The sequence below is a fragment of the Coregonus lavaretus genome (genome assembly GCF_964263955.1).
Source record: "Coregonus lavaretus genome assembly, chromosome: 29".
Taxonomy (NCBI): Eukaryota; Metazoa; Chordata; class Actinopteri; order Salmoniformes; family Salmonidae; genus Coregonus; species Coregonus lavaretus.
In genome coordinates, this window is record NC_140016.1 from 34,041,561 (window position 1) to 34,057,693 (window position 16,133).

A 16,133-nucleotide genomic window follows, 5' to 3' on the forward strand; every position below is an offset into this window, starting at 1 on the left:
AGTGGCCAGACAGAAGCCACTCCTCAGTAAAAGGCACATGACAGCCCGCTTGGAGTTTGCTAAAAGGCACCTAAAGGACTCTCAGACCATAAGAAACAAGATTCTCTGGTATGATGAAACCAAGATTGAACTCTTTGGCCTGAATGCCAAGCATCACATCTGGAGGAAACCTGGCACCATTCCTATGGTGAAGCATGGTGGTGGCAGCATCATGCTGTGGGGATGTTTTTCAGCAGCAGGGACTGGGAGACTAGTCAGGATTGAGGGAAAGATGAACAGAGCAAAGTAAAGCAAGATCCTAGATGAAAACCTACTCCAGAGCGCTCAGGACCTCAGACTGGGGTGAAGGTTCACCTTCTAACATGACAACGACCCTAAGCACACAGCCAAGACAACGCAGGAGTGGCTTCGGGACAAGTCTCTGAATGGCCTTGAATGGCCCAGCCAGAGCCCAGACTTGAACCCGATCAAACATCTCTGGAGAGACCTGAAAATAGCTGTGCAGCGACGCTCCCCATCCAACCTGACAGAGCTTGAGAGGATCTGCTGAGAAGAATGGTAGGTGTGCCAAGCTACAGGTCTCTACAGGTGTGCCAAGCTTGTAGCGTCATACCCAAGAAGACGAATGTCTAAAAACCTGTTTTTGCTTTGGCATTATGTGGTATTGCGTGTAGATTGAGGGGGGGAAACCATTTAACAAAATGTGGAAAAAGTCAAGGGGTCTGAATACTTTCCGAATGCACTGTATATCCCTTAAGGTCTTTATGTTGTGTTATTTTACCCCTAGCCCAACTGTCCTTTGTATATTTTTATGTAGGCTATACTTGTGTTCTCCGTGGAACTTCGTATTGATTTATTATTGTGAATAAAAAATATAAATTAAAAAAACAAGCACATTGTTTCCACGGTGAGGAGAAAACGTAGAGGACGCGAGTCGAGCAAAATCAATTGATTCTCCCACAGCACTCCAAACAAACTACCCTCAACTCTGGAGTTTTGCTATTTATACAAATATTTCATTAAAACTGTGAATGTGACATTCTTTTTGAATGTTTACCAGTGACGCCTGTCTGTATTCATGCCTCATCAAGCATCCTTGTACACCCTGGCATCTATTGACGTGTCTGCTAGATTACTTGAGTTTTCATAAATACATACACCTAATAAAGACCTGCGAGACGAAACTTTGGCAATTAAATGTTCACTGCAGAGAAGAATGTAACTTACCCAAAAGTAATTTGGAGTTATCTCCCTTTAGCCTCCAACTCGCCAAAGAGTATTCTTTATTGATTTAATGTCATAAATACATGTAACAGCATATACATCGTACTATGATCTACAATCCATTTCAGATGTTTTTCTCCTGGTAGCAAGTGAGTCCCAACGACTTTAGCAAAGAAACCATGAAATGTAAAGGCAAATAACTTTAATGCAGGTTTTTATTTCTGCATCAATTAGATTGGTTCATAGCCTCCAGCTAGTTACACAACGAAGTCCATTGGTGTAAACAATTGACTGGCAGCCTCGCTGTCAAGAGCTCCATGTGGTCCAGGGGGTTGGGTAACGACATCTCACTTATACGTCTTCATGTGCCACAGTCCGTCATTAAGATAATGAACATTTTCAACTCCTACTCCCTTGTTGACTTTCTCTCTGTTCACAAAAAGTGAAGCGGAATGAGCGTCAGGAAAGTTTATACGCGTACAGTAGTATATACAAGTACACGTGACCAAAAGTATGTGGACACCTGCTTTTCGAACATCTCATTCTAAAATCATGGGCATTAATATGAAGTTGGTCCCCCCCTTTGCTGCTATAACCAATGTTCCCTCAAAAAGATTTCGGTATTGAGCAAATTTCAGGTCTGCTGAGCCCAAACTTACAGTTGTGAAAATGCAATGCAACTTCCAGCACGTGTTTACTGTGAACACTGAGGGTGTACCCGCTTTAAGTGACAGTTTTAACAGTGGCCATGTAAGCTGCTGTGGCTATTTGATCATAATGTAGGCCTACAAGAGTGGCCTACCATAAAAATCAATTGAGAACATGCATCCCATAACATTTTAACATGGACATAGCTGTTCTATCATTCAGCCTACAGTAGCAGCCAATGTGTGGGTGTTCAATGCAGGTTTACATTCCATGAGACTTTTGAGAAGAAAAAAAACATGCAGTGCAGGTGACTGAAAATGTTGTGCTGTTTGATGCAAGAATTGCCCTGCCAATGCATTGTTGTTCAGGCCATTTTTTTCAATTACATTTCTAAATTTGAGGTAGGCTATATGATCACACCTGTAATAGATCCGTTGTTGTATTACTTGTGAAGCACAGCTGAATGAGCATACATTTAAATAATTTGCTTTTTATTTTACTGGGCTGATGGTGCCTGCATCTCATGGTCAGTCTCAACGGAGGGAGAGCGCAGCAGACTAAGGGTCCACCTTTCAACATCCCTCCGCTCTCCCTTTCCTCCACTGATACCGACCAAAAAGGGACAGCCTCTTCCAGATGATGGCGAAACTCGAGTCACACCACATTATTTCTGCCTCATGCACAAATTCATGTTGTTACTCCTATGAACAGAGAAAGTTAAATATTCCTCGATATTCAATATTGGTTTTAGTGCTGAGTGGAAATAGGAAAAGCGCACATTTTATAACAGTAATGAGTAAGAAGTTAAACATGAACTCCCTCATAAAATAAGCATCTCTTTGCTGTATTCGTTGACAGCCTCTCTCTAGTCATGGTTTTAAACGTTTTGAAATCTCACAGTATCAACTTTGCTGTAGCTTTCTTTTATGCCTGCTACCTTAGTGCAGACACAGTCATTTGAGCCAGCCGATTGGACAGCGGTAGGCCTATAGTGCACTTAATTTGCTCTCAAGGTCCGCCGGGAAGGCAGAGTTTGTACCTTCAGACACATGAAATGGTTCCAAATGGCAACAGTTTGTCTACCCAGTGCGCAGGGCAGCGGAATCGGGTGCGCCTACCACCAACAGCCCGAGACGAATAAAATAAAATAGGAACAAGGCTTTATCATTGTTGCTTTTTACAGAAATGTTTGGCGAAAGACTAGGAATGCCTTGGAGATCGACCAGTCTATCTTGATCGACCAGTTGGTGACCACTCCTCTGACAAACTAGTAGGGACTGGGAGACTGACCAACTTTCTAGAGGAGTGGTCACCAACTGGTCGATCAAGATGGAGATCGACCAGTCTATCTTGATCGACCAGTTGGTGACCACTCCTCTGACAAACTAGTAGGGACTGGGAGACTGACCAACTTTCTAGAGGAGTGGTCACCAACTGGTCGATCAAGATAGACTGGTCGATCTCCAAGGCATTCCTAGTCTTTCGCCAAACATTTCTGTAAAAAGCAACAATGATAAAGCCTTGTTCCTATTTTATTTTATTCAATCTCGCGATTCTCTCTGTGGGCTGACATTTCTGTGCTGCAGTCCCGGAGGAGCTGCACGCGCAGCTTAGAGGGAACATTAGCTATAACAGCCTCCACTCTTCTGGGAAGGCTTTCCACTACATGTTGGAACATTGCTTTGGGGACTTGGTTCCATTCAGCCACAAGAGCATTAGTGAGGTCGGGCACTGATGTTGGGCGACAAGTTCTCGACAAACCATTTCCGTATGGACCTCGCATTGTACACGGCCATTGTCATGCTGAAACGGGAAAGGGGCTTCCTCAAACTGTTGCCACAAAGTTGGAAGCACAGAATCATCTAGAATGTCATTGTATGCTGTAGCGTTAAGATTTCCCTTCACTGGAACTAAGGGGCCTAGCCCGAACCATGAAAAACAGCCCCAGACCATTATTCCTCCTCCACCAAACTTTACAGTTGGCACTATGCATTTGGGCAGGTAGCGTTCTCCTGGCATCCGTCAAACCCAGATTCGTCCGTCGGACTGACGTTGCTTCCTGAGGCAGTTTGGAACTCGGTAGTGAGTGTTGCAATCGAGGCCAGACGATTTTTACGCGCTTCAGCACTCGGCGGTCCCGTTCTGTGAGCTTGTGTGGCCTACCACTTCACGGCTGAACCGTTGTTGCTCCTAGACGTTTCCACTTTACAATAACAGCACTTACAGTTGACTGGGCCGCTCTAGCAGGGCAGAAATTTGACAAACTGACTTGTTGGAAAGGTGGCATCCTATGACGGTGCCACATTGAAAGTCACTGAGCTCTTTCAAAAAGGCCATTCTACTGCCAATGTTTGTCTATGGAGATTGCATGGCTGTGTGCTCCATTTAATACACCTGTCAGCAACGGGTGTGGCTGAAATACCCGAATCCACTAATTTGAAGGGGTGTCCACATACTTTTGGTGATGTAGTGTATGTGTACAAGTACATTTCTGTGGTGTAAATAGGAAAAATCATGTGATAATTACATATTTTCTGCAGACATCTTCATGACTCCGACACAAAGCGCCTGTTGCTTGCCCTCCGCCATTATGGCCTGAAACGAATTGTCAAGGAAACACCAACTCACATGCACTTGATACTGACCGGAAGTGTCAAAACACCAATGTTAGTGTATGACAATTACAGGCAGACATAATGGTGCATTTGGAAGGTTCTCAGGAACTCGTTAGCTCCCAGTTGGTGAGTCATAACTAAGACATGAATGCATTCGAGTGCTTTTGAAGTCAGAACAGTTTTCCCTTCCCTTTTCAATGCTCACACAATACCCCATAATGACAAAGCAAAAACAGGTTTTTAGACATTTGTGAAAATGTTCTTGGGTATGACGCTACAAGTTTGACACACCTGTATTTGGGGAGTTTCTCCCGTTCTTCTCTGCAGATCCTCTCAAGCTCTGTCAGGTTGGATGGGGAGCATCTCTGCGCAGCTATTTTCAGGTCTCTCCTGAGATGTTTGATCGGGTTCATGTCCAGGCTCTGGCTGGGCCACTCTAGGACATTCAGAGACTTGTCCCGAAGCCACTCCTGCATTGTCTTGGCTGTGTGCTTAGGGTCGTTGTCCTGTTGGAAGGTGAACCTTCGCCCCAGTCTGAGGTCGTGAGTGCTCTGGAGCAGGCTTTCATCAAGGATCTCTCTGTACTTTGCTCCGTTCATCTTTCCCTCGATCCTAACTAGTCTCCCAGTCCCTACCGCTGAAAAACATCCCCACAGCATGATGCTGCCACCACCATGCTTCACCGTAGGGATGGTGCCAGGTTTCCTCCAGACAGTTCAATCTTGGTTTCATCAGACCAGAGAATCTTGTTTCTCATGGTCTGAGAGTCCTTTACGTGCCTTTTGGCAAACTCCAAGCGAGCTGTCATGTTCCTTTTACTGAGGAGTGGCTTCCCTCTGGCCACAGAGGAACTCTGGAGCTCTGTCAGAGTGACCATCAGGTTCTTGGTCACCTCCCTGACCAAGGCCCTCCTCCCCCGATTGCTCAGTTTGGCCAGGCGGCCAGCTCTAGGAAGAGTCTTGGTGGTTACAAAACGTTTCCATTTAAGAATGATGGAGGCCACTGTGTTCTTGGAGACCTTCAATACTGTAGAAATGTTTTGGTACACTTCCCCAGATCTATGCCTTGACACAATCCTGTCTCAGAGCTCTATGGACAATTCCTTCGACATCATGACTTGGTTTTTGCTCTGACATGCACTGTCAACTGTGGGAACTTATATAGACAGGTGTGTGCCTTTCCAAATAATAATAATAATAATAATAATAATAATATGCCATTTAGCAGACGCTTTTATCCAAAGCGACTTACAGTCATGCGTGCATACATTTTTGTGTATGGGTGGTCCCGGGGATCGAACCCACTACCTTGGCGTTACAAGCGCCGTGCTCTACCAGCTGAGCTACAGAGGACCACACATCATGTCCAATCAATTGAATTTACCACAGGTGGACTCCAATCAAGTTGTAGAAAGATCTCAAGGATGATCAATGGAAACAGGATGCACCTGAGCTCAATTTCAAGTCTCATTGCAAAGGGTCTGAATACTTACGTATATAAGGTATCTGTATTTTTATTTGTTATAAATTTGCACAAAAATAAAACAATATTTTCACTTTGTCATTATAAGGCTGTAACGTAACAAAATGTGGAAAAAGGGAAGGGGTCTGAATACTTTCTGAACACACTGTAGACCATATGGGTCAAACTGCATTGTAAATGGCTTTGTTTTACAATCTTTTGGTTAGAGAGTTAGAAGGTCAGTGATGAAACGTCACAACTCGTAAACTTGGGTATCAACATTCTGGTCTGAGTTTCCCACTTGGAACGCAGACTTATTGAGGGCCGATCTATTAGTAAGCTATTTCCAACTCTGGAACTCTGACCCCTGAGTTTCTGAAAGCATCATCATGACCATAATGAATATGATTACATGGACGGGGCCTGATCCTAAATAACCACTTTTACTATTAGACACTTTGAGAATACGGGCCCAGTAAGACGTTGTACTGAACAAACAGTGCCTTCAGAAAGTATTCACACCCCCTTGACTTTTTCCATATTTAGTTGTGTTACAGCCTCAATTTAAAATCGATTAAATTGAGATTGTGTCACTGGCCTACACACGAGGCCAATGGTGACTGTAAAACAATTACAGAGTTTAATGGCTGTGATAGGAGAAAACTGAAGATGGATCAACAACATTGTAGTTACTCCACAATACTAACCTAAATGACAGAGTGAAAATAATTAAGCCTGTACAGAATAAAAATATTCCAAAACATACGTCCTGTTTGCAATAAGTCACTGAAGTAAAACTGCAACAACAAAAAATGCAAAGAAATGTACTTTATGTCCTGAATACAAAGCATTAAGTTTGGGGCAAATCCAACACGTCACTGAGTACCACTCTTCATATTTTCAAGCATCGTGGTGGCTGCATCATGTTATGGGTATGCTTGTAATCGGCAAGGACAATGGAGTTTATTTGGATACAAATAAATGGAATATAGCTAAGCACATGCAAAATCCTAGCGGAAAACCTGGTTCAGTCTGCTTTCCAACAGACACTGGGTGACAAAATTCACCTTTCAGCAGGACAATAACCTAAAACACAAGGCCAAATATACACTGGAGTTGCTTACCAAGATGACATTGAATGTTCCTGAGTGGCCTAGCTACAATTTTGACTTAAATCTATGGTAAGACTTAAATGGGTGTCTAGCAATGATCAACAACCAACTTGACAGAGCTTGAATTATTTTTTTCAGAATAAATGTGCAAATATTGAACAATCCAGGTGTGCAAAGCTCTTAGAGACTTACCCAGAAAGACTCACAGCTGTAATCACTGCCAAAGGTGATTCTAACATGTATTGACTCAAGGGTATGAATACTTACGTAAATTAGATATTTCTCCATTTCATTTTCAATACATTTGCAAAAATGTCTAAACATGTTTTCACTTTGTCATTATGGGATATTGTGTGTAGATGGGTGTGAGAAAAAAGTATTTAATCCATTTTGAATTCAGGCTGTAACACAAAATGTGGAATAAATCAAGGTGTATGAATACTTTCTGAAGGCATTGTACATGATCAGCATATCGGTCAAAGGAAGGATACAACTACTGTTTCTGAGGCAGAAGGATAGAGTTTGGCGCCTGGGGACGTCAATCCAGGGCACATGATATTGGCTCCACTTAAGACAAACTTGATGGCCCCTTTGTCTACTTGTTGGTGTGGAAGAATAAAGGGGTCTGTAAAATACGAACAGAGCGAAAAAGCAACTTACCAAACAGTACAAGTACACAAAGCACATAGGTAAATCCATTTGAATTGAATCACCTTTTGACAGCCTCCCTTTTGATTTAATCAAAACGTTCAATACATGTTTGGCCATGGAAGAAGTGGTCAGAAAGTGACTTTTAGACCTAAATGCCAAAACATTAGGAAGTCTCGAGGTTTTGCTCCCCTGAAATAGAGCCTCTTATGATAAGCTGTAGACCACACTATTTACCAAGAGAGTTTTCATCTATATTTTTCATAGATGTCTATTTACCACCACAAACCAATGCTGGCATTAAGATTGCACTCAACGAGCTGTATAAGGCCATAAGTAAACAGGAAAACGCTCATCCAGAGGCAGCGCTCCTAGTGGCCGGAGACTTTAATGCAGGGAAACTTAAATCCATTCTACCAAATTTCTACCAGCATGTTAAATGTGCAACCAGAGGAAAAAAAAAACTCTAGACCACCTTTACTCCACACAGAGAGACGAATAAAAAGCTCTCCCTCGCCCTCCTGATTCCTGCTTATAAGCAAAAACTAAAGCAGGAAGCACCGGTGACTCGGTTAATAAAAAAGTGGTCAGATGACGCAGATGCTAAGCTACAGGACTGTTTTGCTAGCACAGACTGGAACATGTTCCGGGATTCTTCAGATAGCATTGAGGAGTACACCACATCAGCCACTGTTTTCATCAATAAGTGCATCGATGACGTCGTCCCCACAGTGACCGTATGTACATACCCTAACCAGAAGCCATGGATTACAGGCAACATCCGCACTGAGCTAAAGGGTAGAGCTGCCGCTTTCAAGGAGCGAGACTCTAACCCGGACGCTTATAAGAAATCCCGCTATGCCCTCCGACAAACCATCAAACAGGCAAAGAGTCAATACAGGACTACGATTGAATCGTACTACACCGGCTCTGACGCTCATCGGATGTGGCAGGGCTTGAAAACTATTACAGACTACAAAGGGAAGCACAGCCGCGAGCTGCCCAGTGACACAAGCCTACCAGAGGAGCTAAACCACTTCTATGCTCGCTTCGAGGCAAGCAACACTGAAGCATGCATGAGAGCACCAGCTGTTCCGGATGACTATGTGATCACGCTCTCCGTAGCCGATGTGAGTAAGACTTTTAAGCAGGTCAACATTCACAAGGCCGCAGGGCCAGACGGATTACCAGGACGTGTACTCCGAGCATGTGCTGACCAACTGGCAAGTGTCTTCACTGACATTTTCAACATGTCCCTAACTGAGTCTGTAATACTAACATGTTTCAAGCAGACCACCATAGTCCCCGTGCCCAAGGACACTAAGATAACCTGCCTAAATGACTACCGACCCGTAGCACTGACATCTGTAGCCATGAAGTGCTTTGAAAGGCTGGTCATGGCTCACATCAACACCATTATCCCAGAAACCCTAGACCCACTCCAATTTGCATACCGCCCCAACAGATCCACAGATGATGCAATCTCTATTGCACTCCACACTGCCCTTTCCCACCTGGACAAGAGGAACATCTACGTGAGAATGCTATTCATTGACTACAGCTCAGCGTTCAACACCATAGTGCCCTCAAAGCTCATCACTAAACTAAGGATCCTGGGATTAAACACCTCCCTCTGCAACTGTATCCTGGACTTCCTGACGGGCCGCCCCCAGGTGGTAAGGGTAGGTAACAACACATCTGTCACGCTGATCCTCAACACGGGGGCCCCTCAGGGGTGCGTGCTCAGTCCCCTCCTGTACTCCCTGTTCACCCATGACTGCATGGCCAGGCACGACTCCAACACCATCATTAAGTTTGCCAACGACACAACAGTGGTAGGCCTGATCACCGACAACGATGAGACAGCCTATAGGGAGGAGGTCAGAGACCTGGCCGTGTGGTGCCAGGATAACAACCTCTCCCTCAACGTGACCAAGACAAAGGAGATTATTGTGGACTACACAGAAAAAAAGAGGACTGAGCATCGACGGGGCTGTAGTGGAACAGGTTGAGAGCTTCAAGTTCCTTGGTGTCCACATCACCAACGAACTATCATGGTCCAAACACACCAAGACAGTCGTGAAGAGGGCACGACAAAGCCTATTCCCCCTCAGGAGACTGAAAAGATTTGGCATGGGTCCTCAGATCCTCAAAAAGTTATACAGCTGCACCGTCGAGAGCATCCTGACTGGTTGCATCACCGCCTAGTATGGCTGCTGCTCGGCCTCCGACCGCAAGGCACTACAGAGGGTAGTGTGTACGGCCCAGTACATCACTGGGGCCAAGCTTCCTGCCATCCAGGACCTCTATACCAGGCGGTGTCAGAGGAAGGCCTTCAAAATTGGCACAGACTCCAGCCACCCTAGTCATAGACTGTTCTCTCTGCTACTGCACGGCAAGCGGTACCGGAGCGCCAAGTCTAGGTCCAAAGGGCTTCTCAACAGCTTCTACCCCCAAGCCATAAGACTCCTGAACAGCTAATCATGGCTATTTGCACTGCCCCCCCACCCCATCTTTTTACGCTGCTGCTACTGTTAATTATTTATGCATAGTTACTTTAACTCTACCCACATGTACATATTACCTCAACTAGCCGGTGCCCCCGCACATTGACTCTGCACCGGTACCCCCCTGTATATAGCCTCCCTACTGTTGTTTTATTTTACTTCTGCTCTTTTTTTCCCCTCAACACTTTTTTGTTGTCGTTTTTATTTTACTTTTTTATTAAAAAATAAATGCATTGTTGGTTAAGGGCTGTAATTAAGCATTTCACGGTAATGTCTACAACTGTTGTATTCGGCGCATTTGGCATATACATTTTTATTTTATTTTATTTGAGATAAAGGTGCTCAAAGTTGACCCATTTTGCATACCTCACCTTACCATGAGACATCCATGTCTTCATCACTGGAAAATATCAATGGTTGAGTTTGATAACATTTAAAAGCTTAGAAAACAAGGTTGTCAAACTATTTTATAAATTTCTTGAAAAAAAAAAAAATATATATATATATATCACAGAAATTGACATTTTCTAACCTTTAACACGAATGATCTAAAAACAGGTAAACTCCTATTTTGTACATATTCGCATGTGTTGTAGCTTAAACCCTACCATTTACATTTACGTCATTTAGCAGACGCTCTTATCCAGAGCGACTTACAAATTGGTGCATTCAACTTATGATAGCCAGTGGGACAACCACTTTTTTTTTTATGGGGGGGGGTAGAAGGATTACTTTTATACTATTCCAGGTATTCCTTAAAGAGGTAGGGTTTTAAGTGTCTCCGGAAGGTGGTCAGTGACTCCGCTGTCCTGGCGTCGAGGGGGAGCTTGTTCCACCATTGGGGTGCCATAGCAGCGAATAGCTTTGACTGGGCTGAGCGGGAACTGTGCTTCCGTAGAGGTAGGGGGGCTAGCAGGCCAGAGGTGGATGAACGTAGTGCCCTCGTTTGGGTGTAGGGTCTGATCAGAGCCTGAAGGTAAGGAGGTGCCGTTCCCCTCACAGCTCCGTAGGCAAGCACCATGGTCTTGTAGTAGATGCGAGCCTCAACTGGAAGCCAGTGGAGTGTGCAGAGGTGCGGGGTGACATGAGAGAACTTGGGAAGGTTGAACACCAGACGGCTGCAGCGTTCTGGATAAATTGTAGGGGTTTAATGGCACAGGCAGGGAGCCCAGCCAACAGCGAGTTGCAGTAATCCAGACGGGAGATGACAAGTGCCTGGATTAGGACCTGTGCCGCTTTCTGTGTAAGGTAGGGTCGTACTCTGCGAATGTTGTAGAGCATGAACCTGCAGGATCAGGTCACCACTTTGATGTTAGCCTACCCTAACATAACCTGAGATTTTTGTGTTTTGCCAGCCCTCGGTTGAGACACAACATGCAGTTGAATACAGGGTGGGTGTCATTTCAATAATAAGAGATAAAATAGAAACCTGCATGCTGCTCTTGCTAGTATCACTGTTCTTTATTAAACTTCACGTATCGGCCTCAAGGCCTTCGTCAGAGCTTTGGTGAGTTTAATTTGCACCCTTATGTAGACATTGCTCCACCCACATTCAGTTGAAGTCGGAAGTTTACATACACTTAGGTTGGAGTCATTAAAACTTGTTTTTCAACCACTCCACAAATTTCTTGTTAACAAACTATAGTTTTGCCAAGTCGGTTAGGACATCTACTTTGTGCATGACAAGTAATTTTTCCAACAATTGTTTACAGACAGATTATCTAACTTATAATTCACTGTATCACAATTCCAGTGGGACTGAAGTTTACATACACAAAGTTGACTGTGCCTTTAAACAGCTTTGAAAATTCCAGAAAATGATGTCATGGATTTAGAAGCTTCTGATAGGCTAATTGACAACATTTGAGTCAATTGGAGGTGTACCTGTGGATGTATTTCAAGGCCTACCTTCAAACTCAGTGCCTCTTTGCTTGACATCATGGGAAAATCAAAAGAAATCAGCCAAGACCTCAGGAAAAAAAAATGTAGACCTCAACAAGTCTGGTTCATCCTTGGGAGCAATTTCCAAACGCCTGATGGTACCACGTTCATCTCTACAAACAATACTACGCAAGTATAAACACCATGGGAACACGCAGCCGTCATACCGCTCAGGAAGGAGACGCGTTCTGTCTCCTAGAGATGAACATACTTTGGTAAGAAAAGTGCAAATTAATCCTACAACAACAGCAAAGGACCTTGTGAAGATTCTGGAGGAAACAGGTACAAAAGTATCTATATCCACAGTAAAACGAGTCCTATATCGACATAACCTGAAAGGCCGCTCAGCAAGGAAGAAGCCACTGCTCCAAAACCGCCATACAAAAGCCAGACTACGGTTTGCAACTGCACATGGGGACAAAGATTGTACTTTTTGTAGAAATGTCTTCTGGTCTGATGAAATAAAAATAGAACTGTTTGGCCATACTGACCATCATTATGTTTGGAGGAAAAAGGGGGTCGCTTGCAAGCCGAAGAACACCATCCCAACCGTGAAGCACGGGGGTGGCAGCATCATGCTGTGGGGGTGCTTTGCTGCAGGAGGGACTGGTGCACTTCACAAAATAGATCGCATCATGAGGAAGGAAAATTATGTGGATATATTGAAGCAACATCTCAAGACATCAGTCAGGAAGTTAAAGCTTGGTCGCAAATGGGTCTTCCAAATGGACAATGACCCCAAGCATACTTCCAAAGTTGTGGCAAAATGGCTTAAGGACAACAAAGTCAAGGTATTGGAGTGGCCATCACAAAGCCCTGACCTCAATCCTATAGAACATTTGTGAGCAGAACTGAAAAAGCGTGTGTGAGCAAGGAGGCCTACAAACCTGTCTCAGTTACACCAGCTCTGTCAGGAGGAATGGGCCAAAATTCACCCAACTTATTGTGGGAAGCTTGTGGAAGGCTACCCGAAACATTTGACCCAAGTTAAACAATTTAAAGGTAATGCTACCAAATACTATTGAGTGTATGTAAACTTCTGACCCACTGGGAATGTGATGAAATAAATAAAAGCTGAAATAAATCACTCTCTCTACTATTATTCTGACATTTCACATTCTTAAAATAAAGTGGTGATCCTAACTGACCTAAATGTCAGGAATTGTGAAAAACTGAGTTTAAAGGTGTATGCAAACTTCTGACTTCAACTGTATGTCCAGCGCATCGAATGGGGTTGGAGTCAAGGAAAATGTGTTAGCAAATATAACAATGTGCATTTCATAAACATAAATATAATTAACTGAATGGACCTATCCCTTCAGACCACTGCAATTTAGCTGGTACACCATTGAAATGTCAATTGATTTGACATTTTAACTTCTAATTACTACCATAAAGATGGTCGCGGGTCCACCCACCGTCAAATATCAACTTAAATGGTCATGTCTATTCTATGATCTATATTTCTATGATTTCAATAGGTTTCCTATGGAGGACTGACAGTATAATTTAAAACAACAGATATTCCCATTCAAGTCAACATTTTGGCAAAAAGTCACTTTCTGAGCACTTCTACAATGGGCAAATATGTATGGAAAGTTTTGTTCAAATCAAAAGGGGTGCTGTCAAAAAGTGATTGACTTCAAATGGATATACCCCATAGTAATTCAACAGACACAGTACCTGCACATCAAAAAGAGCAGAGGTCTTACACTTATGCAGCAGTCGGAGAGTTGGGTAGAACGGTCCTTCTCTTTGTCTGAAGAAGAGCAATTCTCCATTCACTGTCAAGATTTCAATGTGTTCATGGCTGCAGGTTGGATGATGGAACACAAAACATGTCAAACAGTTGCTCTCGTTCCCCCAAGGGGGGCTATACCCAGACCTCTTGGGTTCTCAACCGAAGCATGCAATGCGGCACGGCCAATGTGTACAACAGTCCCAACGCTCTGTCTAAACGTTAATATTACTTGCGATATGGTTTTGTAAACCTTTGGAACTTTACTTTCATATCATCGATAAAAAACACAAAAAGTTGAATTACTATAAACCTTTTTAACACTGATCCCACACGGTCATATTTCCATGTTATTCCAACTCTCAGGCTTGTTTATGGGAGAGAAAGGTGACCACCTGTTGCTAATTAGCTATCCAGCGTCTCCAAACACCTGTGTATAACAGAAGAAGGAAGCTAGAAAAGTGTTATCGGCTGCAACTGTGTTAAAACTGTGTACAGCAAGTATACGTTTTTTCTTTGTACAATTATTTTGATATGATATGAAAGTAGAGGGCCTTATGCTTCCAGAACCGTATCACAATTGAGAATCCATTCACGTTGAGATGGAGTTTCGGACTGTTTTGGCTGCCAGAGCCAGTTCGTCACTGGATATAACTTATAAGCGCCTTGGACCGTAAGGAGTAGACTAGCCTACACTCCTTAGCAGCCCATCTTGGGCTAGTCAAACTGATGTCAACAAATATCTTGTGGACTGACAAATTATGCAAGATTTTATTTCTTGGTTAACCGGGATCAATAAATATCCAAAAACAATGGCCTTGTTCGAAATTGCAGCCAACAGTGCAGGCGACTGCCGACTGGCTGATCAACCTTGCATCATAACTACATTTATTTGTAGATCAGTCAGTCAGCATTTACCCACAATACATAATGGATTTGATGATCTCGAACACAGCCACTGAGAAGGGAAGAAAATGTTATCCTCTTGACTTACCATCTCACTATTTTGACAGGGTCCTTTTTTGGCATGATATGGTTGAGCCATGACTCAATGTCTGAAAACTGGTCCAACAGCTGGTTTTTGATGCCTTTGATTACCGAGGTCTTCAGTTGAATACAGTTGGAAACATTTTCCTTCTCATCAAATCTGAAATGAGAAAATTGAAACATTCATGTCAGCTTGACTCTTCACTCAACTGAAAGCTAATCAAGAGTTATCATTTGAAAAGTATTCTTGGAAGACTAACAACATTGACTAGTTAGCTAGTTAAGTGGCTAGCTACCAAGCTGCCTGGTCATGTAGTTAGTTAGCCTAAACTCGGTATTTGTTTAGCTAACTACATGGCCAGCTTTAACGTAAACCACAAACTGTCAACATGACATTTGAGTATAGTGCTCAATTGGTGGGTGTTGTTGTGCACACACACAACTAGCTTATTTACATTTTACATTTTAGTCATTTAGCAGACGCTCTTATCCAGAGCGACTTACAGTTAGTAGCTAGCTAAATATGTGTATGTGACCAATAACATTTGATTTGATTTAGCTGCTTAACTATCTAGCTAGCCATCTGATGTTTGGGATTGGGGCCAGCCCCAATGGTAACGATGCTAGCTAGTTAGGGAAATCATGCATAATACCTACTTTTTAAACATCCTAGTTGGGTCGCGCTCACTGTGTTCTTCTCTATAATCTATTATTTTCTTGATGTTTGATAAACAAAAATTCAATAAAAGTGACGTCAGCTTGCGACATACATTCGACAGTTTCAAGCGAAATACGGCAGGCGCCGAACCCAACCGGGTCCTGGCTAGAAGGGATCCAGCTACAGATAGAACAATGAGACAGATATTTCACCGGATGTATAAATGTGAAGCATCCGCTTGGCGTTTCCACAGTGAGAGGAAATATGGTAGTTAAGAGTGGCTGGCAGTGGGAGAAGATGAAAGGAGATGGATTTTGACCGACAATCTGCACATTTTCTCATCGATGAAACATTTGATCTCAGTACAGTTTTCTGTTCCCAAAACTAGGTTATGAACAGAGTAGACTTGTAAAAAAATATCTTTGTTTAGAAGTGCAAAGGCGAATTGAGTTATTGCACACGCGCACTTCACAGAGTAGGCGTTCCCTAACGGAAATATATACAGATATATGCTAGAACGGGCTAATAGAATCTCGCTAGCTCGTGCTTGGCTCTGCCCTCCTCCTTGCTTGTTCTGCCCACTGACTCATTTGT

General features: G+C 43.3%; 1 protein-coding gene across 1 annotated transcript; it reads right to left on the bottom strand.

Annotated features, from left to right (window-relative positions):
* Positions 1–1,277: 1,277 nt before the first annotated feature.
* Positions 1,278–15,771, bottom strand: mcts1 (MCTS1 re-initiation and release factor). The gene is made up of 6 exons (XM_084147486.1): positions 15,539–15,771; positions 14,889–15,041; positions 13,869–13,966; positions 7,552–7,685; positions 4,400–4,467; positions 1,278–1,653 (listed from the first exon to the last, which is right to left on the bottom strand). The coding sequence occupies exons 1-6, from the start codon at positions 15,547–15,549 to the stop codon at positions 1,572–1,574; spliced, it is 546 nt and encodes a 181-aa protein (XP_084003612.1). The 5' UTR covers positions 15,550–15,771; the 3' UTR covers positions 1,278–1,571.
* Positions 15,772–16,133: the final 362 nt, after the last annotated feature.